We start from the raw sequence: 26,093 nt of genomic DNA, 5'->3' as shown, positions 1-26,093 counted from the left end.
ACATGCTTGACCACTTGCCGAGGAAAATAAAATTGATAGCATTTGTTTAATAAACAAATCAAACCTTGGAAAATGACAGCAACAGTAAATTGCAAAATTTCTTGTGCGTCACAATAGAACGGTAGAAATCGACTGCAAAAAGAGTCCGAGACTCATACAATACAGAGATGATGAGAAATCTGTGCCCATGTCAAAGTATGTCTCACTCTCATATAACCCTTGATTGTGATGCAGCTAATACCTTGAAAAAGTTAAAAAACTTAGATTCGGACATATATATTTCCAGGGTGGGACTTGCGTTAGTAATATTTTACTGCTGCATCTACTCCGCCTTGGCTGGGAAATGGTTGCCACCGGTCGCAATTTTGTAAACATAGAACCCAGTCATGATAGCACTGAAAGATGGCGAGAAGGCAGTCTTATTAGTCCGGGGATATCATTCGATAGTAAAAGGATAATAGCAGTAGAACCGATGGAAAATAGACGCAAATTTAGAAGCTATTAGAGGACAGGAACTCACTGACAGCAAAAGTTCGATATAAGAGGCATGTAAACACAAATAATCACTTGCTACAGCAGGAAAATGAATTCACGCCTTCCAAACCATAAAAATATCACATCAAAGAGGAACCATTTGAGGGCAGTCAAGAGTGTAGGGCATCAGTCAAAATCTTGAGCGAATACATACCTTAATCCTGCAACAACAGCCGCTGGCATGATCTTATTAGTCTGCATATAGCGCTGTCCCATGACAAATGTAAGCACCGCAGCAATAACTGTGAGGCACAAAAACCATTTCAAGCTCATATATTTCCATCAATAGAAAGCAAAGAAAAGCATGGACCGAGAAACTAAGATTCATATATGTGCAGCTGGATAGCCCATAATGGCTGAAAATGAGTCATCTCCTACTTCTCTCGTACACTACAAGAGTTTTAAACTTTCAGGGGAAGTTCAAATTGTGCTGCGTTTCTCAAAAGTGTTCTGGAAAAAACTTCATCAACAAGAAAATACGATACCGACTCGTATGGATGAAAATGTACAATGGCACGAGTACTGCGAGGAGAAAGGCATGACAAGGAAGCCATGATATTGTTCAATTATAATGCAATAGAAAGGCTTCATTTGATCTTATTTTCCCATGGAGCATACCGGTAACCATTGGCTATTATATCGACTACTGGAATCCAGCAACCATTTTACTTTTTCTAAGTTCTATGATACAACTCTTCTTAAATGGCGATTGTCCTCTGCACCCGGGGCCATTGCAACTACCCAAAACATCTGCCCCGAATGATATTCTTCATAGCTCTCGGACCAAAACGAGGATCGTCAATAACCAAAAGAGGATACACATGGTAAAACCTCTTCCTTTCGATATGAACAAATTGTCATCATCAATAATCCAAGAATCTGTCACAAGTACACATATATGCCGTCATCTGCGTGTTCTTCCCTAGATGTTCATCTGACCAATTCAACCAAGCACCATCCAAAAAGTCGAAATCCAGCTGACAGCAAAGGGAATGGAGCATGGAACTCGTAGGAGCTGAATTCAACTCACCAGTCTCGAGGATCAGAGCAAAGTAGGAGTTCTTCCGCTTCTCGTAGGCTTTGAGGCTGAGGTAGCCGGCGAGGATGAGCAGCAACCCGGCGCCAGCGCCGCCACCGAGCGAGGCCACGCTCCGCTTCTTCAGGTAGCCCATGATCCCTCCGACCACCAGGAGGATCCCGTACGGGATCGTGAAGCAGAAATCGTGCATTCTCCCTCTCTCTCTCCCTCTGCCTCTCTCTCTTCCCCCGGTTAAGCTCGAAGAAGAAGAAGAAGAAGCTTCTGATCTGTTAAAGCTCACTGCGCTCCGACTCTCGATCCTTCAATGGGAGTGTGCTGGGCGCGTGGTTGCCACTCGTACCTACGCTGGTCCGGTCAACGCCCATACCAACTACTCCGTTTTTATGGTTTCCCATTTCTGCCCCTTGAAACCGTCCAAATTACGGGATTGCGCCTATTTTGACTTTTGAAGGCGCTGGTGCCCTTTTGGGCTTGACCCCATCATGGGCCTGGCCCAGTTCAGGCCAGAGGCTTCAGCCCATCCCATACACCCCTAGCCATCGGTCGAGCTACAAGATTGCGCGGGAAAACTCTTTCGCAGTCTAGCATCGGAGAAGAAATCGAGGATCGAAGCAATCAGTAATACTAATAGGCTTCTGATACATTCAGATTAGTTTCAATAGAATTTACTGTTATAGCTCGATCCCGGAATTTAAATTCCGACTATAAGGTCATTACACACAATTGAGCCAGCAGGCCATAGGAAGTCGCTGGAGAAGAGGCAATGAGCTCACTTCGTCAAAGAATTTGAGCTGATACAATATCACCACCTCTTCCACGCTACCTCAATTCGACAATCTACGAAAGAACGAAAAACTGACATTGATCAGAACAGATGCATTGATCTCTTTCTGGTGACACTTGTGTTTGAAATATGTACATGTACATGTTTCTGTCGGTAGGTGTGTCGTATCGTAAATATAATGTTACACTTGGACAAGGGACCGGCTTGATTGCGGGAAAACTGATTGCCGAGTCCACTGCAACATCTCTCATGATTCAACGTGCACACCGTCCATCTGCTCTGCAATAAGGCTTCTTTCCCATTCAAATACACCAGACTTCTCAACATCTAGAGGAGAAAGAACCTGTGAACCCGGCAGTTTCCTTCCTCGGAAATTCGAAACCGCCACCAGCAGAGTTTGACAGGCATGATATTCATCCATTTCCTCCAGAGCAGTCCGTTCCGATGTCAGATCCTTCCATGGCTGATAAAACGACCTGAGGAAAAGAGCATATGATAACAGACGATTAATGTCAATCAGTGAACAGCAAAAGAGAATGGATCGAGATGGAAAGCTGAAAATTCCAATAAAGCCATTACCATCTCCAAGTGGGATTGGCTTCTGCGGGACATCGTATCCTCGAAAGAACTGATGATCCTGAAATGCCATGAAGGAAGAATTCCGAATCAGCTCCTGCATAAACCCATGAAAGTTAGAATTTGACGTTCAACATTACTGTTGATCAAAAGTTCACGTTTTCTCATTCATTTCGTCATGCAATAGCAAGAAGTCGCATAAAAACGGTTGGAAAAGCTGTACCCGTGGCTTCAGAGGAATTCAGGAGCAGCATGCATAGCGCAGACACAACAGAGGGGAGCACTCGGCAATTTGTCCCGAGAAGCTGCAGAAAGTAGAGCATTGCATCGATTAGAAACTCTTCACGGCCAGGAGAACTTCCATTACTTTCTCTCCTGTGTGATCCTTTGATGCTTTCCAACACCACCTCCAGAGTTCTCAAACTCAATCTCGTGGAGACCACGGCATCTGTATAAAGAGATCTCTGACAGAGATGCCCCAGAATTACTGATGCCGTGATCCATCGCAGGAGTTTTGACATCATAGGTTCTTCAGATGTCTCTTCCTCTGGGGAGAAGAGAGCAAGATGGGCACGAGCAAATCTAGACTGAAGCATTTGTGCGTTGTCTGATTTCAAAGCGACAGTGATGGCCCACGTAACGAACTTCGAGAGCTTCTCTGGATCCTACATTACCATTACAAAAGCAGATGAAAACGATGAAGCACAAAAGAAGAATATTTTATTGGAAATATGTATTATATGCATATACCATGTTCAGAATCGGCTGAGGTGTACTCATCAACATTACGTTGAGCCCATATTCAGAAGTCAGATGAGATCCTGTAGAATCATATAAGCTAACCACTTCATACACTTTATAGAGACCCTCCATTGCGAGGGTAAAATGAGGCTGGTAAAGCTTCCTCTTCTGGGATATCTTGAGAGTTGATATCATTATCTGTAAAATCAAATCAACCACTGAACCGCCTCCACCCGACAATTTCACATTGCCGTGTAAAAGCTTTAAGAGATGAGAAGAAAGCTCGGAGAGCTGCTCAAGGGCATATTTTTGCAACCACTCAGTAATGTTTCTAGACAAAGTCAAATCGTATGCAACCTGCAGAAGAGTAGAAAGAAAGATGAATTGAACCCAATCACTAAATTAAAACATAAAATAAAATAAAAACTAAGGAGAGCTGAAGAAGGCTGTCCTGAAACAAAAACAAATGGAATCTTTACCTCTAAAACTGCAATGAGCTGTCTGGAGCAGAAACTTCTGTCATCTCCAGAGAGGTTGTTTGTGGCGAATGAGAGGACGGATGACAACCATGAAAAGAGACCACACTGTTCTGCTAGATAACGAGCTAACTTCGGCAATTTAACTGACTTCTTTACAATCTGCATCAGATGAAAGATTCTGGGCTAAGTACTGAAAAGGGAACCACGAGAAGAATTTAATGGGAGCCAAATGAAATCACATTGCTCATCTTTTTCATGGGTTGAACAAATGAACAAATAGAAAAGTCAGCCTCATACTTATAGCCATCCTCTTTTTCTGATGCAAAAGACTGCAAGTGACCTTTATGGTTTCACTGAACTAAACTCCAAGCTCTCACAAAACTGAACGTGGCTTAATATACAGCTAACTACTTAGAACATGAACAAGGAATTGTCCGTGTAGACTTCCTTTTCTGATGAATTTATTCTCCTCCATTCTGAAAGTTCAAAACCACAAAAATATTGCATAAACCTAAATGGGAAAGGTGTCAATATACTTGTGATGGAGTAATTATGGAGGGTGGCATATTCTTTTAGTGCAATAATAGGAACCATAAATAATTTAAACCCCTGGTATCAAGTCTTGACAACCTGCCCCATCGTATCATTTCCTCGAATCCTGAAAATACTGTTACTCTACTATTGGTGAGCCACCAGGAAAGAGCAACCTGAGACCTCAAAAGGATCTTCTGAGCAGGAGAGGATGGACAGGCAACAGCTAAAGAATTACCTGAAGAATCAGCTCCCTTGACTCATAATCTGAAACAGGAGTGGAGTAAAAACTGAGCAGATTCTCAAAAATGGAGTTCCTTGTAAAAATGGTGGCATCATCATCTGAGTTCAGGCCAGCATAAATCAGGCGAAGTATCCACAATCTTTCTGACTTGAAATTGACGGCGGTACTCCACAGGAAATCGGGAAACAGCGGCACACTCTACAATGGGAGTCGAGTGAAGCATGTTAAGATATAGCTGACTATCAGAATCATAGTCACCAAAACCAAGTCAGATTGACCAGTTCAAGAAGAAATTCGCCATGCAGGCGTTTCAATTCTTGTTGCAGATTTGATATCATAAGACTGGTATGAACAGACTGACCTAGCCAGTTCGTTCAGTAAACTGACAACTACTTTCACAATTAACAAGGAAATATGTCATACATTTTACATCATTAAGTGATGTGATAATTATATGATTAATAAAAATATATTCTACTGGCTCCAAAATTGCCGGCCTCAGATATCGCGTCTGGTCTGGTTCCGAATTCTGATAACAAACAATCAGAAGAATTGAGCAACAAACTAATTTGGTCCAGAGATTTCACTTTGCAATTTAACCAAAATTACCTTCATGTTGATTTTGGCTGAGCGCGTTAAGATCTTACTCAACGCTGCATAATGATCATGTGATGGATCCAACAATACAAAGGATGCCTCTGCAGCAAAAAGAGTGATAACAGAAGGAAGCCTTTGCCACGGCTCTTGAATACCATTTTGTACATTGGTCAACAAAAGGCGAAGACGAATGACAGCCTTCTTCTTCTGACAAGTCTGTACGTACAAGTTAATGTAAGGTGGAGGACCTTGAACAGGTAGCAAAAGTATAACCAATATTTTTTTTCTTCTGATTGATTCGTGTAATGTTCTTCAAAACAGAATGTTCCCTCCATCATTAGCTTCAATTTTTATCGTAGTTATTACATATCTAATAAATTGGTCATCCATCCGCATGTTATTCATGCCTTCATCGCAACGATATTAGAGCATCCACATGTTTAGGCCATAAAGGAAATATATATATATATATATATAAAAGAGAGAGAGAGAGCCCTGAACAGCATTTTTAGGCCATAAGGGGAGATGGAACAAGCATTGGATGACCTTCAAACCCAAAAGACATACTTCTATAAGAAATTTCTTGTTCATAGTATTGCATGCAGCAGGTCAATGAACTTAAATCGACTTCAAAAGATAAAACACAACAGCCTAAAGTTAAAAGGTACCACAAATGAAGATTACAATTGATGATAGTCTTACCTCCAGTGCATTCTTAAGCCTTGCAAGAGCTTCATAAGCCAACTTTCTCATTCCATCATCAGGGGAAGACAGGCAACAAAAAGCAACAGCTACCAAGCCTAGACTCGCAAACTCCACTGGTTCAATGAAGCCAACTGATAGCATGTGGAGTGAGAATCTCATGATAAAAACAGGATCATATCTTCGAATCCTTTTGGCACCACATGTATGTATCTGCAAGGAAGTTAGGAACACTTAAAGAAACTAATTTGCTTGAAGAAAAAAAAATGAAGAAAATTAATCAAGGAGAGGGGCACTTTAGCATGGCAAAAGTCAAGGGTGAAAAAGTATTCTAGCATACCTCAGGCATGTTATTTATCTCATTTGTGTCAATGGTCTCCAAAGGTGATGGTCCAGTAACTGCTACTCTATCATAAGGGAAATCAAGAACAGTTGCCGCACATAATGTGGGATTGATAGGAAGGTTCTCCCTAACTTGACTTCTCCGACGTTGTTCGAGTGCTCCAGCATCATTCACAACATCAGTTAATATGTTTTGCTCTAGAGCTCGCTCCTTCCTTATTTTCAAGGCAGAACTTCCCCAGAGGAAATCTGTTTCTGCAAGGTTTGCTTTGTCACCATAAGTAAATTCTATGTCTTGCACGAGGCTGTAAATCTCCTGGTCAATCTCATCAAGAGTTGCATTATAAGAAGAAAGAAGCAACATGAGTAGCTCTTGAAAATTTATTCCATCTTCCTTCGCAGACTGTCCATGATCACAACCCGTAAAGTGAAGCAGTGTCCTTAGTAACTTGAGAACTTCCAACTTCCTTATGCACTGATCAGCCATCTCCTTATCTTTCTCTCTATCAGAGTGATTCATGGCAGGAATATTGATTGTCCTCAGAATGCTGGACATGGGCCTTAAAAATGCTCCAAGCTGTAGACTTTCAGATGTCTTGGAGATGGAATGCAGTGTGTGGGGGAACTGTGAGTGCGCAAGCAACAACTGTAGATATGGAAAACAAGAAAACTGTCCATCCCAGAGTATAGTTAGGATGCTTCGGAGTGTCTTCAAACTTTTGGGATCCTCAAACCTAAAAAGAAGAATGGATCTTATCAACTCCTCAAGGAAGGGAATCGATTGCAGCTGAATGAGATCATCGCGCATCTTCGTTGTCAAAACGTGGATGCTTCTCAGGACAAAAGCTTCCAAATAGTTATACAAGGATGAGGATTCTGTGCCCTTTCCTTTTGCAGAATTGTCAGATCCTAAGGGTAACTTCTTGACAATTTGCTGCCATGTGTACACCAAGAGGCGTATCAATCGAGTCCTTGATGAGAACAGACCATCAGATTTGACATCCTCAGAAATGTCACATTCAGGAAACAATAGCATTTGACACAATGAAATCTTTGCAAAAACTCTGCTAATAACATTTAGTAACTCCTTTGTTGAACAAGAGCTCAATTCTTCGATATCACAATCCAGGAGCTCATTGTGACTGGCAGACTCTGGCAAGATTGAATTGAATAATTTCAAGCATTTCTTCAGCTTTACTGATCCACCATTCAAGAGAAAGTGATACCGTAGCATGCAAACTGCTTTCCCAAGAAAACTGCCCTCAGCAATTTTGAGAAGTTCCTCCATTGATGATGGAAAGAACTCGGCATATTCCTCCTGGAATGAGAATCCTGATACGAAACTTTTCCATTGACGAAAACCATCTAAGAGAATCCTAGAATAAACCAGAGGAATATTACTGAATGTTGAGCAGCACTCCTTTCCATATCGCAGAACAGTTGATTTCAAGAAAGACAGAGCACTGGGAAGTAGCATCAGAAGGTCCTCAATTGAAAGAGAACAACTCTGGTTCTTTTTTGTTAAATTGTCCTCTGGAAGCAGAATATTGGAAAATATGTGCCCAAAGATTGACAGCTGCAATGGATTCAACTCGACAATCATAAATAAGATCTTAGCTCTTGTGACACTTATCCTGTTAATGCAATAAGAAAGCATTTCCAGAGGAGTGCCCCCTACAACCCTCAACAGGACGAAACTCAAAGGGTGTAAATTGAGATACTGTGCTGATTTCTGTCTGTACACAGCGCTGATAGCCTTCAGCAAACACAAATCAGCAAAATCTGCTTGGAAAAGTTGGGCTTGCTTGAGCACATTCAGATAAATTTCTCCAATAATATTAATGTCAAAGTTCCACTCTCCAGCTTTCCAGAATATATCAAACTGTGCTCGTTTTGCGATTGGCTGCTGCAAATAAATATCTACTGTGTCAAATGCACAAGATGCAACATGACAACCAATGGAGAGCAGAGTTTTTCCAAATGTTTCAGTAATTGAAACATCATCTATGTTGATTCTATCAAAGATCCATCGCACAAATGCCAAAAGCTGGAGGGGGGATATAAGACGAACCAATGCAAGTAAAGCTCTATATACAGGAAGTAGAGTTATGACACTTTTCATTTCTACACATAACTCAAATCTCTTCCTGACCTCTGCCAGAAGTCTTTGGATCAATGAGTTGAAAGCATTTGCAAGGTGCTGAAGGCCGCCCTTTTCAGACTCTGTTACAATATTTTGGCCGCTGACTAAGGACCATAAGAAATAAGAAGCTGTTTCCAAAACACCTAAGACATGAAAGTCTGTCTCCTCTGTACTATTCTCTGACAAGCTAGAAAAGGCATCAGAAGGGTCAGCCATGTATTGCTTAGTGAATCTTTCACTAGAGAGCCAGGTGGGGGACAAGAACGCCGTCACTGCTGGGTGATAAAACATACCTTCAGCCGCTTCCTGCATTAGCTGTGGTGATTGCAAGAATCGCTTAGAAGAGAATAATTGAGCCAAAATGGACTTGAGAAGACCAACACAACTTTCAGAAAATCTTTTAACTTCTGCTGATGGAAGATCGCGATATGAAAGTTGTATCTGATGTACCCAAAAGAGCACAAGGCGCACATAGGATATAAGACATTCCACTGTTGATTCAGAGAGTTTATCCAGAAGCAGAATTTCGAAGTCTGAGGACCCTGACAAGATAAGGCCATTAGAGCTCATCACCACAAGGAACAAAACATGGAAAGGTCCCTCTTCCAAGAACAAACTAAAAGCAGTAGCAGGTAATTCACTTCCAAAGGAATCACCATACATATTAAGAGCATCATCTTTCTGGCCTTTACAGTCTATCCTTGAGGCAACCATTTCTAAAGCAGCAGAAAACAACTCGGGCCACAACTTAGAAACCCTAGCAAGTAGACTTCCATTGACAAAGAACAGTGATGACAGAAGCCAGACAGTAACTCCATGAAGATTCTTTGAGACAGTCATAATTGAAGGAAAATTCTGCAAGATCTGGGCCGGCGATGTGCAGATGATCGAGGAAGAAAAGGCCTTGATTATTGCAGATATTTCAGCAGTGTTGCTTCTTCTCAGTAATTCCTTAGTTTGACTTAGTGTCATTGAGAAAGAATTATCAGCAGGTAGGTCTTCTGGATCAGAAGCAAAATGGCAATGACTTTGATGGTTGAACGTGCCTCGGGCAAAGACGAATAAACTCTTCAATGGTCTCCATTCACATAAAAAATCTCCAGACAAATCATCCTCATTTGGGCACTCACCAATTGTGTCAGACATCAGTGACAAAATTGCAGCAGATAACATACTTGGATCGACCTATAAATTTTTAATTCACTAATCACATTAAAATACGAACATCATTGTAAGGAAAGAAAATACAAAACATTTTCATAACAAAAGATGAAATGGTAAAACAAGTTGGCTAACCTGGGTTTGTAGGAGATATTTCAAGGTACTGCTTACGTAGATTGATATCACTGTTTTCTCAGATAAAGGAAAAGACCCTGATTCAGACTTGATCACCCTCAAACACTTCTGCAGGATACAGATGGCGAGAGGGCTAAAATTAAGTGCATAATCTGCAAGAGGCATAAGAAGGATGAGATGTCATAGCACAAACAGAGAAATGCATGCAAAACAACCAAATTCTCTCTATGGCTGCAATTATCTTCTTCCTCCGGGTCTCCTCATAATGCAAAGTACATGACTACTGCATTTTCAAATTTAGTGAACCCTACATGACACTCAAGACAACCTCCAAGTTGAAAGACGTGAGAAACTTGAAACGCAAAAAGGCATGAAAAATTAGATACCTTTTGAATCTTTGAGCTTTCTTGCATTGCAGCGAACAAGATCCCAAAACTTGAACAAATTCTTCCCAATTGTGGATACGGCATCACAGAGGAATGAGATGACTGCTGAAGAGAAACTCTGCAGAACTTCAATCTCTTGCACTGTATTGCCTATGTAATTTGGTAGGAACAAGGACCACGCGTCCACTTCATGTGGATTCTTATCAAATGCCCCGGTGCTTAACATAGCAGCAACTGAGAGACGATAGGCCTGAGCCCTTATGCTGCTAAGTGGTGAGAACAATGATAAGTTAATCAAAGTCTGCAAATGTTTGTACATCAGGGCTGGGGTTCTAAGTGGGATAACACTCCCGGGGGGCCATCTGATGTACTCCACTAGCAGACCTAGCACTGAACTCAATAGATTCATTGGTAAATTGGGAGAATTGCTAAGGAGATTTACAAAGAAATCAAATGAGCCCTCCAGCACACTGGGCATTATACGCTGCAAGAAAAGAAAAATTGCACCCGATTAATAAACATAGTCGGCTTGCTGGAACCAATTATTAAAAACAGCAACCACGGAAACAGAACGAAAAAAGACACATATGGAGCAGGAAGATTTTCACTTGGCGAAGTTTGAAATATGCTTCCTGTGCAAGTAGACGATGTCAACTTACAAGATAAATTTGGAGAGCTTCAAAAAGCTTGGTACAAAAGTATATCTCCGCATCCCTTGTAGTAGAAACAGGAATCTGGGATTGGTCAGAACCCCATATTTCAGCATACAAGTGTGCTAGATTCTTGCTGTCATCCATATCTTCCCCAAGATCAGCGATTTCCTCATTTTCGTCTGGCAAATTAACATCTATATCAGAAGCAATTCCACCTACTATAATATCCGCATCCTCCCCTGAGTTACCTACTTTCCTTTTCTTAACAGAATAGCTGTTCTGGACTAGCGAGTCTGAATCCTCCGAACTTGCTTTTCTCTTTACATGAGATCCGTTACTTTTCAAAGTACTGCTTAGAGAAGAAAGCAGACTCAGTAAAACCTGGGGATCAGGGAGCACGGTTCGCGCTTCATTTTGAATCTCTCTCTTGAAAGCTTCCCAGCTAGGCAGATTCCTCGATCTGATATCCAGAGAACAGATAAAGGAATCCAGTAACCTCAGCTCCTCCAAGAGAAGCCTCAAGGTTGCATTTTTCACAAGAATATCAGTATGAAGCAACCCCTTGTTCATATTGGATCGGGTGAAAGGACGTGGACATACACTTTTAATGACATTTTGAACATCAGGTCCATCAAAAGGAGGCGGATGATAAGAGATGGAATCCAGGAAAACGAAAGGGCTACCCATGCCCACAGCTGAAACCACATCGGCTGCAAGAGAAACAGCAGAAAACCTGCGAGTTCTTCAGTTGCCATCAGAAATTATGGTAACGCAGGAAATAAACATAAAAAGTATGGAAAAGAGTATATCTGTTACTTCAATTTAAGAGTTCAGAAAAACCAACCAGTTTGGTGATGCATGATCCTCGATGTTGTAAGGAAACTCTTCCATGTAAGCTGACCCAAAAGATGGTTTCCCATGAACAATAGCCAAAAGAAGATCCCTGTGGTACCCAATCTCTGCTGCTCTAAGCTTCTTCATCAATCCTAACAGACGCTTCGGGTTACCTTTCAACTGGTTTGTGCTTCTCTTCAAATCAGGCATCAACCCATTGGAAGGATGAGTACAGACCATGACTAGGATGCTATGCGCCAACTCAGAGGCAAGCCCTCCATTCTCCCTTCCAGAAATACTGACCAACTGCTCCAAGGTGACACTCCCAAACAGCACACTCCTAAGGCCCGGGGGCACCAGGGACTCTGCAGTGAGAACTCTGTCGCGTAAGGTAGACAGGATAAAAATTAAGGTCTCATCATCATCATTTTCAAGACCACGCAGGACGCCAGAATACATGTCTTTCTGCTGGAGAATCCACCTCAACAACCCAGGCCTCCCCACCTCCAAGAAGGACATTGCAAACCCGACAAAAGGCTTCCTCGTCGAGTGTTTCCTCTTGTCATCCACTCTCTTCTTCTTCCTGTACTCCCCGAGCTTTCGGAAGGCCGGAAGAGTGAAATCAAACTTTTTGGCGACCTCAGTGGCCAAATCCGAAATCCGCCTCACTATCGAAGCCATGAGCTGAAGGGCAGCTTTCTGGCGCTTAGCCTCTTTACTGTTCAACTCCCCGTAAACGTCTTCCAACTTCTCATCAACTAGCAACCTGGCGAAATCATCGAGAACCCTGCAGTGAGCAATCCTCGTTCTATCGCCCTGTACATACCTTCCATCAGGGTGATCGAGCAGGGCGGAAATAAGCGAAAGTATGTAAGAGATTCCGGGTTTGCCTTGTCGGAGCTTCCAAGTTTCTAACAGCTCGGGGCACTTGGGCGAAGTCCGCAAGTACAGACGAAGCAATTCGCCTCCGCGGCTCCCTTTTAACAGCTTAACGAATTCCTTTGCACCGTCGGCGCATAACTTAATCTCCGTGGAAGTGATATAATGCAGAAGCTCCTGGAGTTTGGCTTCAAGAGAAGCATTGAGAACGAAGCTCGGAATCTCTTCTTCCCCCATGTGAGAGGTTCTCTATATTCCTTGATTCCTATTGAGGACTGAAATCAGTCGCCCCCACAAATATTTGAAGCTATGACAAGTATCTCTCTTCCGCTTGGACCGGCACAAATCCAAGAACTAAAAGAACATAACTTTACGCCCTTTATGACACCAGTCGGCTGCCGGGGCTGAGAAAGAGGCGGCGGCGAGCAATATGCCGCCGAGAGCGTGGGGAGATACAGCGGAGGCGGAGTACAAGAGTGAATAACGGGAAGAGCAGAGCAGCCGACCAGCAGAGAAGAAGAGACCTGAGGAAAGAGTGAACTTCCCCGACGAACCAAACAGCTGGAGGCCCAGGCCCAAACAGCCCTAGGCCCAGGCCCGGACCAAATTGAATCTATGTCGGAAAAGATTCTCGAATGTCGGTTATTTTTTTATTTTACTATTTTTTTTTGGTTGGATGAGATTCTTATGTCGGCCCCACCGACCATAAATAAGGTGGTGACACGCCACTGGGCAACTCCTTCCACCCTGTTCTTCTCCTTACCATATTTTCAGCACCTCAGAGCTCCATATATTCCGTCTTCCACCCGCACCGATTAGGGTTTCTCTGCCGATCTAAGGTTTCGCTTCCTCCACTATGATGCCCCAGCCATCACCCGGTGCCGCCCCTAACCCCCAGGCCCAGCCTCCGGCGCAGCAGTACCCGCACCAGCCGATGGCCGCCCCTCCCCCAGCGCTGCCGCCGCACCAGCAATGGATGATGATGATGCAGCAGCAGCAGCAGCAACAGCAGCAACAGCAGCAGCCGGCGGCCCGGCCAGTGCCCCCACCGGCCGGGTGGTTGCCCCAGCCCGTCCCTCCTCCAGTGCCGTCTCAGGTGCAGCAATACCCTGCTGCTGGTCCGTACTCGGCCAACGAGATTAAGTCGCTCTGGATTGGGGACCTCCAGCCCAACATGGACGAGAACTACCTCTTCAGCTGCTTCGCTCACACTGGCGAGGTGATCACTGCTGTTTCTCTCTGCTATATATGCATGGGCACCTGAAAGCTGCAAGTTTTTCCCTCTTTTTACGTGTCGCTGAAAACTTGGTACAATTGACATATTTTTAGGAACCGTTCTTCTTATGATCACCTTCTTGTTCTATGTATCGTACCAATCAATTCCAACTTAGCTGCTATCTTATGGTCGTCAGGTTGTCACTGCAAAGGTCATTAGGAACAAGCAGACCGGTTTTTCTGAGGGCTATGGTTTCATTGAGTTCGCATCGCGTGCTGCAGCAGAAAGGGTACTGCAGACTTACAATGGCTCATTAATGCCAAACTCTGACCAGAACTTCAGGATGAATTGGGCCACGCTCGGTCCTGGTGAGAAACGCCAAGATGGTGGTCAGGATTACACAATTTTTGTTGGGGACTTGGCTGCTGATGTTACGGATTACTTGCTACAAGAAACTTTTAGGGCTATTTATTCGTCAGTAAAAGGTGCGAAGGTTGTTACTGATAGGATGACTGGACGTTCCAAAGGCTATGGATTCATCAAGTTTGGTGATGAAGCCGAACAACTCCGTGCCATGACTGAAATGAATGGGAGGTACTGCTCTTCCAGGCCCATGCGGATAGGTCCAGCTGCTAACAAGAAAACCGGCATTGCCCAGTCATATCAAAATGGTATAGTTTTCAATCTGCTTTTGCATATATTTCTCTGCTAATTGCTTTATTCTGACATATTTGTTCTTGATGATAGATGGTGTTTTCTATATACTTTGAAGTTTGATTCGCTTGCACTTGATTGATATAGTAATTGTTTCTTGACTGCATTTTTATAGAGATGCAAATTTGAAAGCCGTTTATGGAACGCATTCGGTTTCAGTTATGCCTTAAGGATAGGAGGAATTAGAGTCGTTTCCTTCCAGTACTTTCCTTTACCAAGTGGGCACACTTAGTTCCCTTAAAAACAAGCAAAAACTTATATAAGACTCATCTTGTCTTAAAGCAGGAATCGAGAGGCTCTTCCTTTGTAGGGCCTGGAACTGATTTCGGCTGAAATGATTCCACTATAATGCGTGGCTCATTTTAGGTCAGTTATATTTTTATGACACAAGCTTTTAGTACTTGTGGCATTTTATGCGCTACATTCAAATACTCAGCTCCCTAGCTTGTCCACTAGTCCATTTATTTTTTTTTCCCGCTTTCCAAAGCTTACGTAAATGTCCAATTCCTTTAAGTTATGGTATATTTTGCAAGTCCATAAGCTTAATGTCCTTGTGTATCAGTTCCATCGGTTCCCAATTTATTTAACTTACTTTACCAAAATCTTAGTCCTGATGCATGCAGAATTTTGTGGTCCTTTTAATTGCTACACGTAAACTTGGAACTTTTACACCAGATCGTGGTGTCATTGATGGTTATTCATAGAAAATAGCTGCTGCAGATATATCTCTTGCTCTTGGATTCAATCTCTTTACCTTAAATAGCATTCTTAGTTACTGAAGATCATTTCTTGATTTGTACAATCATTTTGTTCAGTCCCTTCTCCTGGAAGGATTTGAGGGATTCTACCTCAGGCTTATGGGGAAAAAGTGGAGTAGACAGCTATCATGAGGATATACCAATTCCCTTATATAATGGATAACATTATTCTCAATTCTTTTTATGGGTTCTCCTTGCTCTTAGTATGATTCCGTTCCGAGACAATTTTGCAGAAGTGGAATAATCAAAATTCTGATGTGAAGGACCAATCAGTTTTCAGATTTTGCAGCTTTCAGGCCATTGAAAAAGTCATGTAATAATCGCTTATTTAAAAAAAAGAAAAAAAAAAGACATGTAATATTTGCTGCAATAATTCCATTTGTCAATTGTCTGATGCTCTTGATTAAGAGAAGGTGCATTTGTGTTCTTTTTCATTCAGTGGGTAATTTCGGTATAATCATTGATATATTTATGTTAAAGGACTACCACTTCTTGTTGACAGAGTTCCAACTGGTGCTTGATAATATCTCATCTGATGGTGAAGTTTTTTACATGTGGCCGAATTGTCTTGAGAAGTTTAATCCTGTGATTGGAGACTTATCTGTTTCTCTTGTTCGTGGATTTTTCTGTATCAAATGTAATCCAAAAGATGGCACCATATCTATGTAGTTTTTTGGATTATTATTAAGTTTTGTGATATCTGTTCACTTTGTGACCCGGAAGTGCATGTCCAGAAATACATGTATTCATATCTCTATCCTATTTGCAGCACCTGAGCAGAACGGCTCTGGCACTCATGGCGAGAATGATCCCAACAATACAACAGTAAGTGACTGGCTGTGTCCTTATAACTAGAAATGTACAATGGCACATTATAACTTTTATATTGCTGTGAGTGTAGATATTTGTAGGGGCTCTGGATCCAAGTGTTACTGATGATGTCTTGAGACAAGTATTTGGCCAGTTTGGTGAGTTGCATAGTGTGAAAATTCCAGCTGGAAAGCGCTGTGGGTTCGTTCATTTTGTTAACAGGTACCAAATCATGACGAGTTAAAGTTGAAAAAAACTTAATAAATCAAAGTGCTACAATTTAGTACAGAAGAAACACAGTGAGGAGGCGAAGTAGAGATATATTTTGAGAGAGGTCTACACACCAATGAGATTGGATGTCACCTGATTCAATAAATAGTTCTTAAAATACTTAATGAATTGAAGGCTTTATTACTTGGAGCATTAGATTATGCACTTAATATATCAAGTTTTACTAAGTGACAACTTATTCGTACTCTAGCTAGATTATCTAAACTTGTGATTTAGGATGGTCATCTCATGTTTGCATATGTTGCATCTTCAGAGCTTCCGCTGAGCAAGCCCTGCAGGTGCTGAATGGGACTCAGTTAGGTGGACAGAGCATACGACTTTCATGGGGCCGCAGTCCCTCAAACAAGCAGGTTTTAAGAATTTTTCCAATCTCCATTAACACGCGAATTTAGCATTGGCATGCGATTGTTGATTGGACCATACATTTTGCGTATTTTCAGGCTCTGGTGTCAGAACAAGCCCAGTGGAACAGTGGATATTATGGGTATTCCCAAGGATACGAAGGATATGGATATGTGCCTCCTCAGGACCCTAATGCATACTACGGAGGATACCCGGGTTATAATTACCAGCAGCCCCAGCAGGTATGTAATTGATAGCGGGCTTTGATTGCTCTTGTTCGAAGTAAAAGCAAGAAGCTTATTCCAGGTGGAAAGTGAACATTTGGATCTCTGCTTGTCTCAGATCTTTGCCCAATGGGGTAGGGTTAGCGAGTTCTTGATTTCAGGATCATTTCATTGGCTCCTTAAAACTTAATTGGGTTAATTCCCGGCACATATACGGTCATTACTGTTATTTCCTTTTCATTGTTTAGTTTGGGGAGTAATTGATTATAGATATGCACGCCTTTTTGGATTGAGATTGTTACGTAATGCAGTTGCCTAATGCTTGCATTGTGTTGTCCCAGTTGAGAAGTTGAAAATGCTACTGTACAGATGCCCAACGATTCATGGACATCTGTAATACTTTTCTCGCTGTAAGCATCCTTGTCTTTCATTTAATGAGTCGGCTTTTGTTTGGTGCAGTAATGATTCTGAGTCGAGATCTGAGCTGGAGCTAGATAATTTGCATATCCTGGTGGCTGTATCTGTGAAGAGTCAAAATTAGTCGTAGCTAGCAGTGACCTTATGTTGTATCCTCTTCGAGGATTCTCTATTACAAGTTAGTGAACATCCTTGTGTCGTGTGAATGTGTGCTGCAGGCGGGCCCTGCTATGTGTAATCTGATGAACCTGAGTTTCAGACTTTTCGCAAATGAGGTTTTGCTTTGATATTGCCTTCATCTTTCGTACTATTTGGCTTATATGATAGATTAAGTTCGTGTCCGAGTTTGCCACCTTGTTGATCCAAATGGGATTCCAACGACCTATGATCTTTAATCGTTGATTACCTGACCAGGTTTCATTTATCCCAAATAAATTGTTTGACAGGCTTTTTAAGGATTAATATGGAATTTACCAGGTTAGTATAATTTCCCGGGTTAGTATTCATAACTAAAAGACTAGTTATTATAATTTCCTGGGTTAGAGCTTTCATACATTTTCGTTGATGCATGACCTGAGTACCTGAGAAGTCCATGAGTTTTGAGTCTTCAGGAACCCCATGATGATAGCACCAAGGAATCTTACGCGAATGAAAATGAGGGACGATTGATCAATAGAATGGCAAAGACCAACACTGATAGTTCAGCTGGAATGGATCTGGAAGATCATTCGCGGCAATGAAATGTGTAATCGGTTCCATACTGATTCATCACACTCGCCAAAATAGTAATGTTTCCAGCTTTACTCTCAAGTTGTCTTTTGATGAGGAAGTGATTCATACGAGACCAGAGACTTGAAACACGAAAGGCTGGAATTATGAACAATGCATACATCATAATAAAAACACTGGAGTCACAACTACGGAGCCTAGCAACTCCTAAAACTTTTTATCCGCTTACTGTCTCTGAAATCCGGGAAGGTAGCTTGGAAGACCTAATCACAGTAGAATGGTCGATGATACATGAAAACTTTTACTACTGGAAACAGCAGGCTCCACAAGGCCTCTTCAAGCAGATCTATCCTCACATTTTTATCGCCAATTGCCAGCTACTGCTGTTCAGGCATCTGGTTCTTCAAAGCATTTTCCTGCACGGCCTAGTGAAAACATGTTCTCAAGTTAACGTGCAGCCAAACGGGGAAGGTAAAATAGAGGTTAACTATAGATTTTAAAAGTCGACCTTCTGATATATATACCTGCAAGAGCTCGGTCATTTTGCCAGTCCTTTCACTCTCCAGGGGTTTTGGAGCCGAATGGGAGAGGTTTATAGGATTAGGCTGCATGGCCTGGAAGGGCTCAACAAACCTAGGAGACTGATCTCGGGTACCAACTGCATCTTCCATGGCACTGCTCGATTTTCCAACAGCCGGACTATTCTCAGCATTATCTGCTCCTGAAGGGGTCTGGATTCTCTTGGTGACTTCCGCTACAAGGTTCTCAAAAGGCATACCTGGTGGCGATATCACCGGTTTGGTTTCTGCTTCATATGATACATCTTTATTAGGTTCATCACGAGGACCATCGTCACTGGTTTTAGGGGCTTGTTTTGCAGGTGTTGATTGAACCTCAGGGTGGACAACTTGTAGGGCAACTGGTTGAGTTTCTTTACTCATGGGAGGAGATAAATGATGAGAATCTTGGTTCCCAACAGATGCATGTTGATTCGGAGTAAATGCCCCATTGCTTGTTGAAGTGACAGGTTGGAGCACCACAGGGACCACGTTTCCTCTTGAGGGGACGGAACTAACTGCCTGAAGTGGTGCTGGAGACATGAGTTTGCTCTTCAAGGCTACTGAACCAGCTGTATGGGGTACAGAAGGATAGGCAACTCCATTCCTCTCTCTAGAACGGGAGTGGGACCGACCATGTGCACGCCCGTAATTCTCACTCTGAAGGGGCTTGTCATTTCTCTTTATCATGTGAACATTTGGAGCAACATCATTTTCTGCAGAAACTGGAACAAAACGCCCGGGTTTGAATACAACACCTCTTAGAACAGTGTCAGAGTTGCGAACCCTTACAGTAAGCAAGTAACCTCCATCAAATTCTGATTCCAGGAAGCCCGAGACTGCTTGTCCTGTCATGCCGTCTCTTAAACCGTTAGTTGGATCTACTTGACGGGACTTTTTCCCATTCAAGCCTCTAAAACCAGGCGTAACATGAAAGTCCTCCCCTCCATTACTGGGAGATTGGTCTCCAAGATATGAATTTGGATCATCTAAGACAGGATATTTCCTTGGCCGGCCACGCTTACGCTTTGCTGGGACAATTGCTAAAGCCTCAGCATGGATCACTTGGTTGGGATCATTCATCATATTGACTCTCTTGCAAAGCTTATTACATCTACAGAGGGACCTATCTGAGATGACAAAACAAACGAACATCATTAGAAAAAGATACCTTTGCAAGCTATAGAAACATGCACTTTTTGAAAATATCGCACGTGTAGCTTTGCCTGTTCAGCCTCATATCATGCGACTATGGAGAATGGACTATCAATTAACTATCTCCTTATTTGGCACCGGAAGAAGAATTAGCCATCTGCATGTAGAACCCCAAGGTACAACCGCTGAATATACTGGGGCTTGATAAACTATTCCTAACCATGGTAAATTACCATCTTTCATAGCTTGCTTAAATTCACTTTCCAATACAGATATAAATCTTACACTTGTCCGAGAAAAAAGAAAGCGATAAGAAGAAAAGAACTCGTGCACAAAATCATAGAATCACTGAGGCATGTAGCATCATAGGATAATTATTAACAGACACAAGATTCAAGTAACACGAGAAACATCCTGGGGTTGACTCACAAGCCTCCCATCCCTCTCCTTATAACCAAATAAAAGACTATATTTTTTTCCTTTTCTTCCATTCACAACATAGAACACTATGCTTTGGTTGACCCATAGCCTCCTCCAACCATAAAATTCGAGAGTGGAGTGTCCTTGACTGGAGCTGAAATTCATGTATCAGTAAACTCAACGGGCTTTATAGCATTCGTACACCACTGTTCAAATTAGGTAGAGCAGCTTAACAAGAAGTTAATGGTGAGACTAAGATGCTGCGGTCAACAAATCCTAATCAAAGCTTCGACATTGCATGTGCCAAAATTCTCCAGCCAACGAGTATTGCATTCACTCGGATCCCAGAAAACAGAAAAAGAAAAAAGAGCCTTCGACAAAAGAAAATTATCTACCTTGCCCGAGTGAACAATCAGACAACTGAAACACAAATATCATAAAAACTATAAATTTTTTCCAAAAATAGCAACTTCTCACTCAACAGATGACTGTAAAAGAGGGCACGAAAAGAAAACACTGGAAACAACAATCCCCATCGAAAAATCGCGAGTAGAAGGTTGAGCAGACAGAAAAATTACTATCTAATAAACCCTAAAATCTCGGGCGTATAGAGCGATGGCGGAGGCATCCGAGGGCAGAGGTCGAGAATTGAAACGCACTCAGCACGTCAAACACAAAATTCAGCAAGAACAAGGTCATAACGAGGCAAAACCCAGCTCATCTCCGCACAGCTACTGACTCATGAGCTCACAGACAAAAGCAAGATCATCAGGGACTGAACAATCAGCAAACAGACCTTGCCCGCGGCGTCGCTACCGAGGAAAGAAACTTGCCCAGCAGAGGGACTTCATGAACCCTAGATTCCTCTGCTGCTCCTTCCCTCTAACGGAAAGAAGAATTGGGGAAACTCGAAGATTTTCTTTTTCTAGGGTTTTTGTGGGTTTTTTTTTTTTTTTTTGGGGCGAGGGGTTCTATGCTTGTGAGTGAAGAGGGAGGCCTGGCGATCGGGGGAGAATGGGTGGCCGAGTGTCGCGGGGTGGCGTACGGAGCGGCGATTCCGTGTAGTGAGACCACAGAGCGGTCAATTACAGTTTCGGTGTCAACCAATGGGAAATCGCCACGTCACGCGACGACAGGCCACACGTGGCCTCTCGCTCTTGGTGGAGGTAGATTGCTTTGGGCCCGCTGACATCTCACGAGACTCGCAAGGTCGCGTAATCACTAAAGTGACAGCGAAGGCCAAGGGCCGTGTATGAACGAAGACGCCCAACTTTCGGAATCGTGCGAGGTCGGCGATACTCGACCGAGCTTACTGCAATTGATTTCTGAATTTCCTCTCCGTGTTTATTGTAGCGGTTAATACAGAACTTCCTCCCCTAGTCTAATATGTTACACGGTCGATCAGAGTATTACTATTACATCGACGTATGAGACGCTCTCTATGAATTTGAACTATTTCCCGAATTCCCTAGCCCTAGAGGCCTCTGAGACTCTGGCAGGTGTTTAACGTATACGTCATGGACCATCCTTACATAGTCGTCGATCCGGTCGGCTGTCCAGTCGTCAGTTCTTATCGGTGGAAGGTACTTTACAGTGAGAGGTGCGGGTCGGACGTGTAAGCTGCCCTTTCTCCAAGCCAAGTGGGTTCCGGTCAACACCATGGGGACAATCGGCCGCCGAGTTTGAAGTGCCAAGTGAACGAAGCCCTGGCGCAAGACATGCAGCAAATCAACCCAAAAATCTGGACGTGTCTCTCTGTTGCTTACATAACCTCTTCTGATAACTACAAGTCGACATTATAGGTTCAGAAGAAAAGAATGAGACTCTGCGTTACTACAACTTCCAGACAGTTACTGACCCGAAGCCAACGGTCGGGTACTCGACCCCCATGGGGATATCAGGGGCAAGTTTGCTACTGAGGGAAATGGGGTCAACTGGCTATAAAAGTATTTTCTACCTTCTCTTTTTCAGTCCAAAAGCGTGATGAAGATGCAAATTCCCAGTGAGGTGAATTTGAAAGATAATGAAGGTGAGAAAATTACCTTTTTGAAAGGGAGGAGCCGCCCATTTTTAGACCGGGTGCCCTCCGGGAAAATGATCAAAGACAGGTTGTTTTTAACGACAGTTCGGGCTGCCTGATGATAGGATGCTCTTCAGTTAGAAGTATGCAAAACTATCTTCCAGGAGGAAAGAAAAGGATCTCCAAGAAAAGGCTTACCTCCTTCATAGATTCAACAGCTGCAGTTGGGTTTGAGCGGTCTATACGGAGGTGGCTAGCCAACACGTAGAGTTGCCCAAAAAGAGGGTACCAGATGATCTGCGTTTTCACTTTCACGTACATATTTAAAATTTGTACTGCTCCAAATAAGATCAAGGACTAATACGCATTTTCCTCATAACTCCTCTCGAACTTTCAGTGCCAGGAAGAAGGGAGTTACCTCTTTCTTTGCTATACCAACAGTGCCAGTCGGGGTCAACCACATCATAAGAAAAATATCAATGGGCGATGCGTGATTGCTGATATAAATGGCTCTCTCGTTAGCATACTCTGTACCTTCAATCTTTATAGGATTCCCTAAGATCCACATCTGCAATTATTAACAGAATTTCAACATCATCTAATGGTTTGACACAGAAAATTTTAAAATGCAGAAATGTAAACGGCCATATGCAGCAGAAACTCCGAGGTAAAGAAAGTTTCTCTTATGTTTTTTAGCAAAAGATGGTGACTTTCGCATATTTCCTTATCGACAAAATCCTTTTCCCAGTGCCTTATCTTCTGATCCAATAAAAGATATGGCCATGAAGCAGTTCCACTCCAACTAATCTCACCCGATGACAAAAGCATTAGGCCCTCCAAGAATTTATTCTACTTTGTCCACTTATAGTTTTCATGTTTTTCTTTTCTATATTAAATTGGTCCAAATTTTCTCATTTCACAAGATGCCGTTTGCACTTCAGTAAATGCTTAGACAAGTCAACATTCAGAAAATAAAGATAAGAGTATCAGCCTTCTCTCCTCAGGTATCCAGCCCCGCATTAACCCTCTGATTAAACCGAGTTGATTTCCAATCACGAGATGGACTGAAAACTGAAATTCAGCGACATCAACTTCCTAGAGAATTAACCTTATTAACCTGTAATTCTAGAATGAGTACCTCAGAAGTATCCGGTACAATTATTTTTATCAGTCATGCACATCATAAGGGACGGGAATTCTAGAATAGGCAAATGGCAGCAACAGACATTATTTTCCTGGATAAGTGGCAAATTTCATTCAACTCAAGAAAAAATATATACAACAGTAAGCCACACATCCAAGCACAACTCAATCCCGAGCTAAAAGAGACTCAGGAGCTAACCTATTCCTAACCAAACACATCAGCCAGCAGCTAAAACTGCAACTCCTAATCGACGAGCAAGAGTGGAATGTATAAGTTTAAAAGAAACTTTTGATATAGTAGACAACTTCATCCTCACATCTATCAAAATCTTCTGAGTTAGTGCTGCAGGTCAAGTCACTTGCTATAATATCCTGGAATTTCGCTCTCTCCGTATCTAGTAAATATAATGAGTCCACAAGAGTCTTAAGCAGATAGTGTCCAGTTTCTTCCCCCCTAAGCGAAGAAACTGCAACAGACATTATTGCCTGACCAGAATTATAGCATTGTGTGGTATAACAGGATTCAAGTTAATGCGCTAAGGTCAGATTTGGTATGAAGTAATAGCCATGTTTGCCAATGAAAACATCATGTTTAAAAACTAGACAATTTCTTGCGCAATTAATAATCCAATCCTTTTTCCATTCTGTCGTACCAAATGCAACCAAGTCGTCCATGAAAATTTGGAACAAGAAGATTATCAGTAGAATGGTAAAATTCAGGACCTCTTACCAGCATTCTACCTGTGACATGCCCGTAAATGTTGCCCTGTTTAATCCTCTGGCAAGGCCAGGGGATCAGAACCACCATGATCACGGCCCATATGAAGGTCGTGAACATCATTGACACAAAACACATGACGATCCTCACCCACGATATCAACACGGGGATCCACCCATCGTCATCCACGTACGAACTCTCGGCTCCCATCTTACTTTCGGATTCATTTTTACTGACCGTTATTTTGGTCGAAGGCTCGACCGAGTCTTGGGCAGGGCCTGCGCTGAAAAAGCTCTCCAATTTTCTATTCCTCAAGAAGGAACTGACCCCATCACTATCCATTATTGAACCAAACCAACAAGCTCCTGTGCTGCAAAGAAAATATTCAACGAGAAACAAATCAACTGATAGAACGTATAACAATCTCCTAAGATGTCTGCAAAAAAGTTTACGACTGTGATTATCATCAGTATTGTTGCTTTTGCAGAAAATGCCAAATGGCAGATCAACATGTAATATCAGCAAACAGCCTGCCCCTATTAGTTGACAGGTAAACAATGATACAATACATATCATCGAAGCTTCTAGGCGAGCAACAGAGACAGCAGCATACATAGGAAGCTCGGAGCAAAATACGAGTCAAGTCAACTTCAAGAAAGCCGGAGTTCAGGAACAGCTTAGGCTCCGTTTCTCAGCAAGCAAACATGGATGGACATGTGCAAAGCTCAAATTTTGGAGCTTACCCGGAAAGCTTCGCAGCCTAATCCGTCTCCGTGTCGTCGAGGAAAAGGACCCGACAAAGAGTTCACGAGAACGAGAAGCTAAAAACCATGGCTATGGGAGACGATGATGTAAGACGAGACAAGAGAAGGGAGGGGATGGGGAGTTCTTGGAAGTGTGTGGAGCTGTGAGGAAGAGAACAACAGAGCGGGCAGTGAAGGCGTGTGGCTAAAAGAGATGGCTGATGTGAGGAGAATGAGACGAAGCATAGAAGCTGCAGCTGCAAAAATAAGCTTATAAGGAGAAGGGGGAGGAGGAGGAGGAGACCAAGAGAGTCTGACAGCCTCGCAATTTTCTCTTGATTTTGTCCCGCAAACACGGTCTTAGAAATTGGACGGGAAAAAAGTACAATTCGGTGAAATGACTGTCTTGCCATCGGCTCGTTTAAGTGAAGGTGCCGGAAATTATAATTGTATAATTTTTTTATAGAAAAATTAATTAGTATACGAGTATATGCAATTAATTTTGATCACGTGATGGTTATCAAGGTACACACCAAAAAATAAGATTACATGGTGGTCCATAGGCACAACTCATAGGAATTGATAATATAAATTACTAGATTCAACTGTTCAAGAATTACAATGGTCAATTTAGCTAAAAGCTACTCTTAACTAATATGATTGCTCGATGTTGGTCATAGGCTTGGTTTGGTTTGAGAGTGATGTTACTGATACAAATGTGCCAAAATATAATTGCTGAAAAATAAATGTTAATTTCAGAATAAGAAAATGTGTTTTAAATGTAACAATTTCAAACTTATAAAATTAAAATTAATATTTAAAATAGAGAATAAGCCGAAACAGTTTTTACAGGATTTAAAAATCGCGTTTTTAACCTTTAAAATCAATTAAACTATAATTTTAAAATAGTTCACCAAATATTACTTCTACTTAAAAATTAACGGAAAAAAAATATTTATATAATCGTCACCACTCTCACAAACGAAGCTTTAATATGTTGTGTTATGCAGTACGAGATCGTCCTTCAATCCAACATCGACATGTTCGTTGTGTAGTTCGGTCCGATCGCGGGAATA

At 42.2% G+C, this 26,093-nt stretch overlaps 5 protein-coding genes across 10 annotated transcripts; 1 reads left to right on the top strand and 4 right to left on the bottom strand.

The window, feature by feature from the left end:
• Positions 1-65: 65 nt before the first annotated feature.
• LOC116192170 (protein FATTY ACID EXPORT 5) lies at positions 66-1,917 on the bottom strand. Its single transcript, XM_031520634.1, has 3 exons — positions 1,565-1,917; positions 689-776; positions 66-395 (listed from the first exon to the last, which is right to left on the bottom strand). The coding sequence occupies exons 1-3, from the start codon at positions 1,761-1,763 to the stop codon at positions 323-325; spliced, it is 360 nt and encodes a 119-aa protein (XP_031376494.1). The 5' UTR covers positions 1,764-1,917; the 3' UTR covers positions 66-322.
• Positions 1,918-2,192: 275 nt separating this feature from the next.
• Positions 2,193-13,266, bottom strand: LOC116192162. Of its 3 annotated transcripts, none has more exons than XM_031520623.1 (13): positions 11,892-13,266; positions 11,054-11,780; positions 10,395-10,878; positions 10,009-10,160; positions 6,568-9,897; positions 6,228-6,440; positions 5,538-5,741; positions 4,923-5,126; positions 4,154-4,312; positions 3,684-4,031; positions 3,157-3,598; positions 2,937-2,994; positions 2,193-2,833 (listed from the first exon to the last, which is right to left on the bottom strand). In XM_031520623.1, the coding sequence occupies exons 1-13, from the start codon at positions 12,995-12,997 to the stop codon at positions 2,605-2,607; spliced, it is 7,656 nt and encodes a 2,551-aa protein (XP_031376483.1). In that variant the 5' UTR covers positions 12,998-13,266; the 3' UTR covers positions 2,193-2,604. The 3 variants fall into 3 exon arrangements, with proteins under 3 accessions (XP_031376483.1, XP_031376482.1, XP_031376484.1); XM_031520622.1 differs by having other exon boundaries at positions 2,937-3,030; positions 11,892-13,265; XM_031520624.1 differs by having other exon boundaries at positions 2,937-3,030; positions 11,054-11,757; positions 11,892-12,103.
• Positions 13,267-13,488: 222 nt separating this feature from the next.
• LOC116192165 (polyadenylate-binding protein RBP45-like) lies at positions 13,489-17,899 on the top strand. 3 transcript variants are annotated; one of them, XR_004154018.1, is made up of 8 exons: positions 13,489-13,979; positions 14,173-14,647; positions 16,218-16,273; positions 16,350-16,480; positions 16,803-16,899; positions 16,990-17,133; positions 17,457-17,525; positions 17,751-17,899. XR_004154018.1 is itself a non-coding variant. In XM_031520627.1 (7 exons), the coding sequence occupies exons 1-7, from the start codon at positions 13,617-13,619 to the stop codon at positions 17,466-17,468; spliced, it is 1,278 nt and encodes a 425-aa protein (XP_031376487.1). In that variant the 5' UTR covers positions 13,489-13,616; the 3' UTR covers positions 17,469-17,873. The 3 variants fall into 3 exon arrangements, 2 of the variants coding, with proteins under 2 accessions (XP_031376487.1, XP_031376488.1); XM_031520627.1 differs by having other exon boundaries at positions 17,457-17,873; XM_031520628.1 differs by lacking the exon at positions 17,457-17,525 and having other exon boundaries at positions 17,575-17,839.
• A 416-nt stretch (positions 17,900-18,315) lies between these two features.
• LOC116192167 lies at positions 18,316-21,346 on the bottom strand. The gene is made up of 3 exons (XM_031520629.1): positions 21,190-21,346; positions 18,786-19,948; positions 18,316-18,686 (listed from the first exon to the last, which is right to left on the bottom strand). Exons 2-3 carry the CDS (start codon positions 19,902-19,904, stop codon positions 18,639-18,641), a joined length of 1,167 nt encoding a protein of 388 aa, XP_031376489.1. The 5' UTR covers positions 19,905-19,948; positions 21,190-21,346; the 3' UTR covers positions 18,316-18,638.
• A 318-nt stretch (positions 21,347-21,664) lies between these two features.
• Positions 21,665-25,350, bottom strand: LOC116192168 (1-acyl-sn-glycerol-3-phosphate acyltransferase-like). 2 transcript variants are annotated; one of them, XM_031520630.1, is made up of 6 exons: positions 25,018-25,348; positions 24,287-24,644; positions 22,832-22,981; positions 22,612-22,710; positions 22,436-22,528; positions 21,665-22,099 (listed from the first exon to the last, which is right to left on the bottom strand). In XM_031520630.1, exons 2-6 carry the CDS (start codon positions 24,614-24,616, stop codon positions 21,833-21,835), a joined length of 939 nt encoding a protein of 312 aa, XP_031376490.1. In that variant the 5' UTR covers positions 24,617-24,644; positions 25,018-25,348; the 3' UTR covers positions 21,665-21,832. The 2 variants fall into 2 exon arrangements, with proteins under 2 accessions (XP_031376490.1, XP_031376492.1); XM_031520632.1 differs by lacking the exon at positions 22,436-22,528 and having other exon boundaries at positions 25,018-25,350.
• Positions 25,351-26,093: the final 743 nt, after the last annotated feature.

The sequence above is a fragment of the Punica granatum genome, chromosome 1, assembly GCF_007655135.1.
Source record: "Punica granatum isolate Tunisia-2019 chromosome 1, ASM765513v2, whole genome shotgun sequence".
Classification (NCBI taxonomy): Eukaryota; Viridiplantae; Streptophyta; class Magnoliopsida; order Myrtales; family Lythraceae; genus Punica; species Punica granatum.
Note: the sequence above shows the minus strand (reverse complement) of the source record. Positions and strands in the feature narration are given on the sequence as shown.

Bases quoted from the DNA above. Each gene is read 5' to 3' on its own strand.
- LOC116192162 (XM_031520622.1), bottom strand. From the start codon at position 12,997: ATGGGGGAAGAAGAGATTCCGAGCTTCGTTCTCAATGCTTCTCTTGAA. The intron at 5,742-6,227 runs GTAAGACTATCA...TTGTACGTACAG, and splicing joins GGCTTAAGAATGCACTGGAG to ACTTGTCAGAAGAAGAAGGC. The intron at 2,834-2,936 runs GTAATGGCTTTA...TCTTTTCCTCAG, and splicing joins GCCAATCCCACTTGGAGATG to GTCGTTTTATCAGCCATGGA.
- LOC116192168 (XM_031520630.1), bottom strand. From the start codon at position 24,616: ATGGATAGTGATGGGGTCAGTTCCTTCTTGAGGAATAGAAAATTGGAG. The intron at 22,982-24,286 runs GTAAGAGGTCCT...TAATAATTGCAG, and splicing joins ATGTCACAGGTAGAATGCTG to ATGTGGATCTTAGGGAATCC. The intron at 22,100-22,435 runs GTAATTTTCTCA...GTCTTGCGCCAG, and splicing joins GGCTCCTCCCTTTCAAAAAG to GGCTTCGTTCACTTGGCACT.
- LOC116192165 (XM_031520627.1), top strand. From the start codon at position 13,617: ATGATGCCCCAGCCATCACCCGGTGCCGCCCCTAACCCCCAGGCCCAG. The intron at 13,980-14,172 runs GTGATCACTGCT...TATGGTCGTCAG, and splicing joins GCTTCGCTCACACTGGCGAG to GTTGTCACTGCAAAGGTCAT. The intron at 16,274-16,349 runs GTAAGTGACTGG...CTGTGAGTGTAG, and splicing joins ATGATCCCAACAATACAACA to ATATTTGTAGGGGCTCTGGA.
- LOC116192170 (XM_031520634.1), bottom strand. From the start codon at position 1,763: ATGCACGATTTCTGCTTCACGATCCCGTACGGGATCCTCCTGGTGGTC. The intron at 777-1,564 runs GTGAGTTGAATT...TGTGCCTCACAG, and splicing joins TGCTCTGATCCTCGAGACTG to TTATTGCTGCGGTGCTTACA. The intron at 396-688 runs GTATGTATTCGC...GCCATCTTTCAG, and splicing joins GCTGTTGTTGCAGGATTAAG to TGCTATCATGACTGGGTTCT.
- LOC116192167 (XM_031520629.1), bottom strand. From the start codon at position 19,904: ATGATGAATGATCCCAACCAAGTGATCCATGCTGAGGCTTTAGCAATT. The intron at 18,687-18,785 runs GTATATATATCA...TGTTTTCACTAG, and splicing joins AAATGACCGAGCTCTTGCAG to GCCGTGCAGGAAAATGCTTT.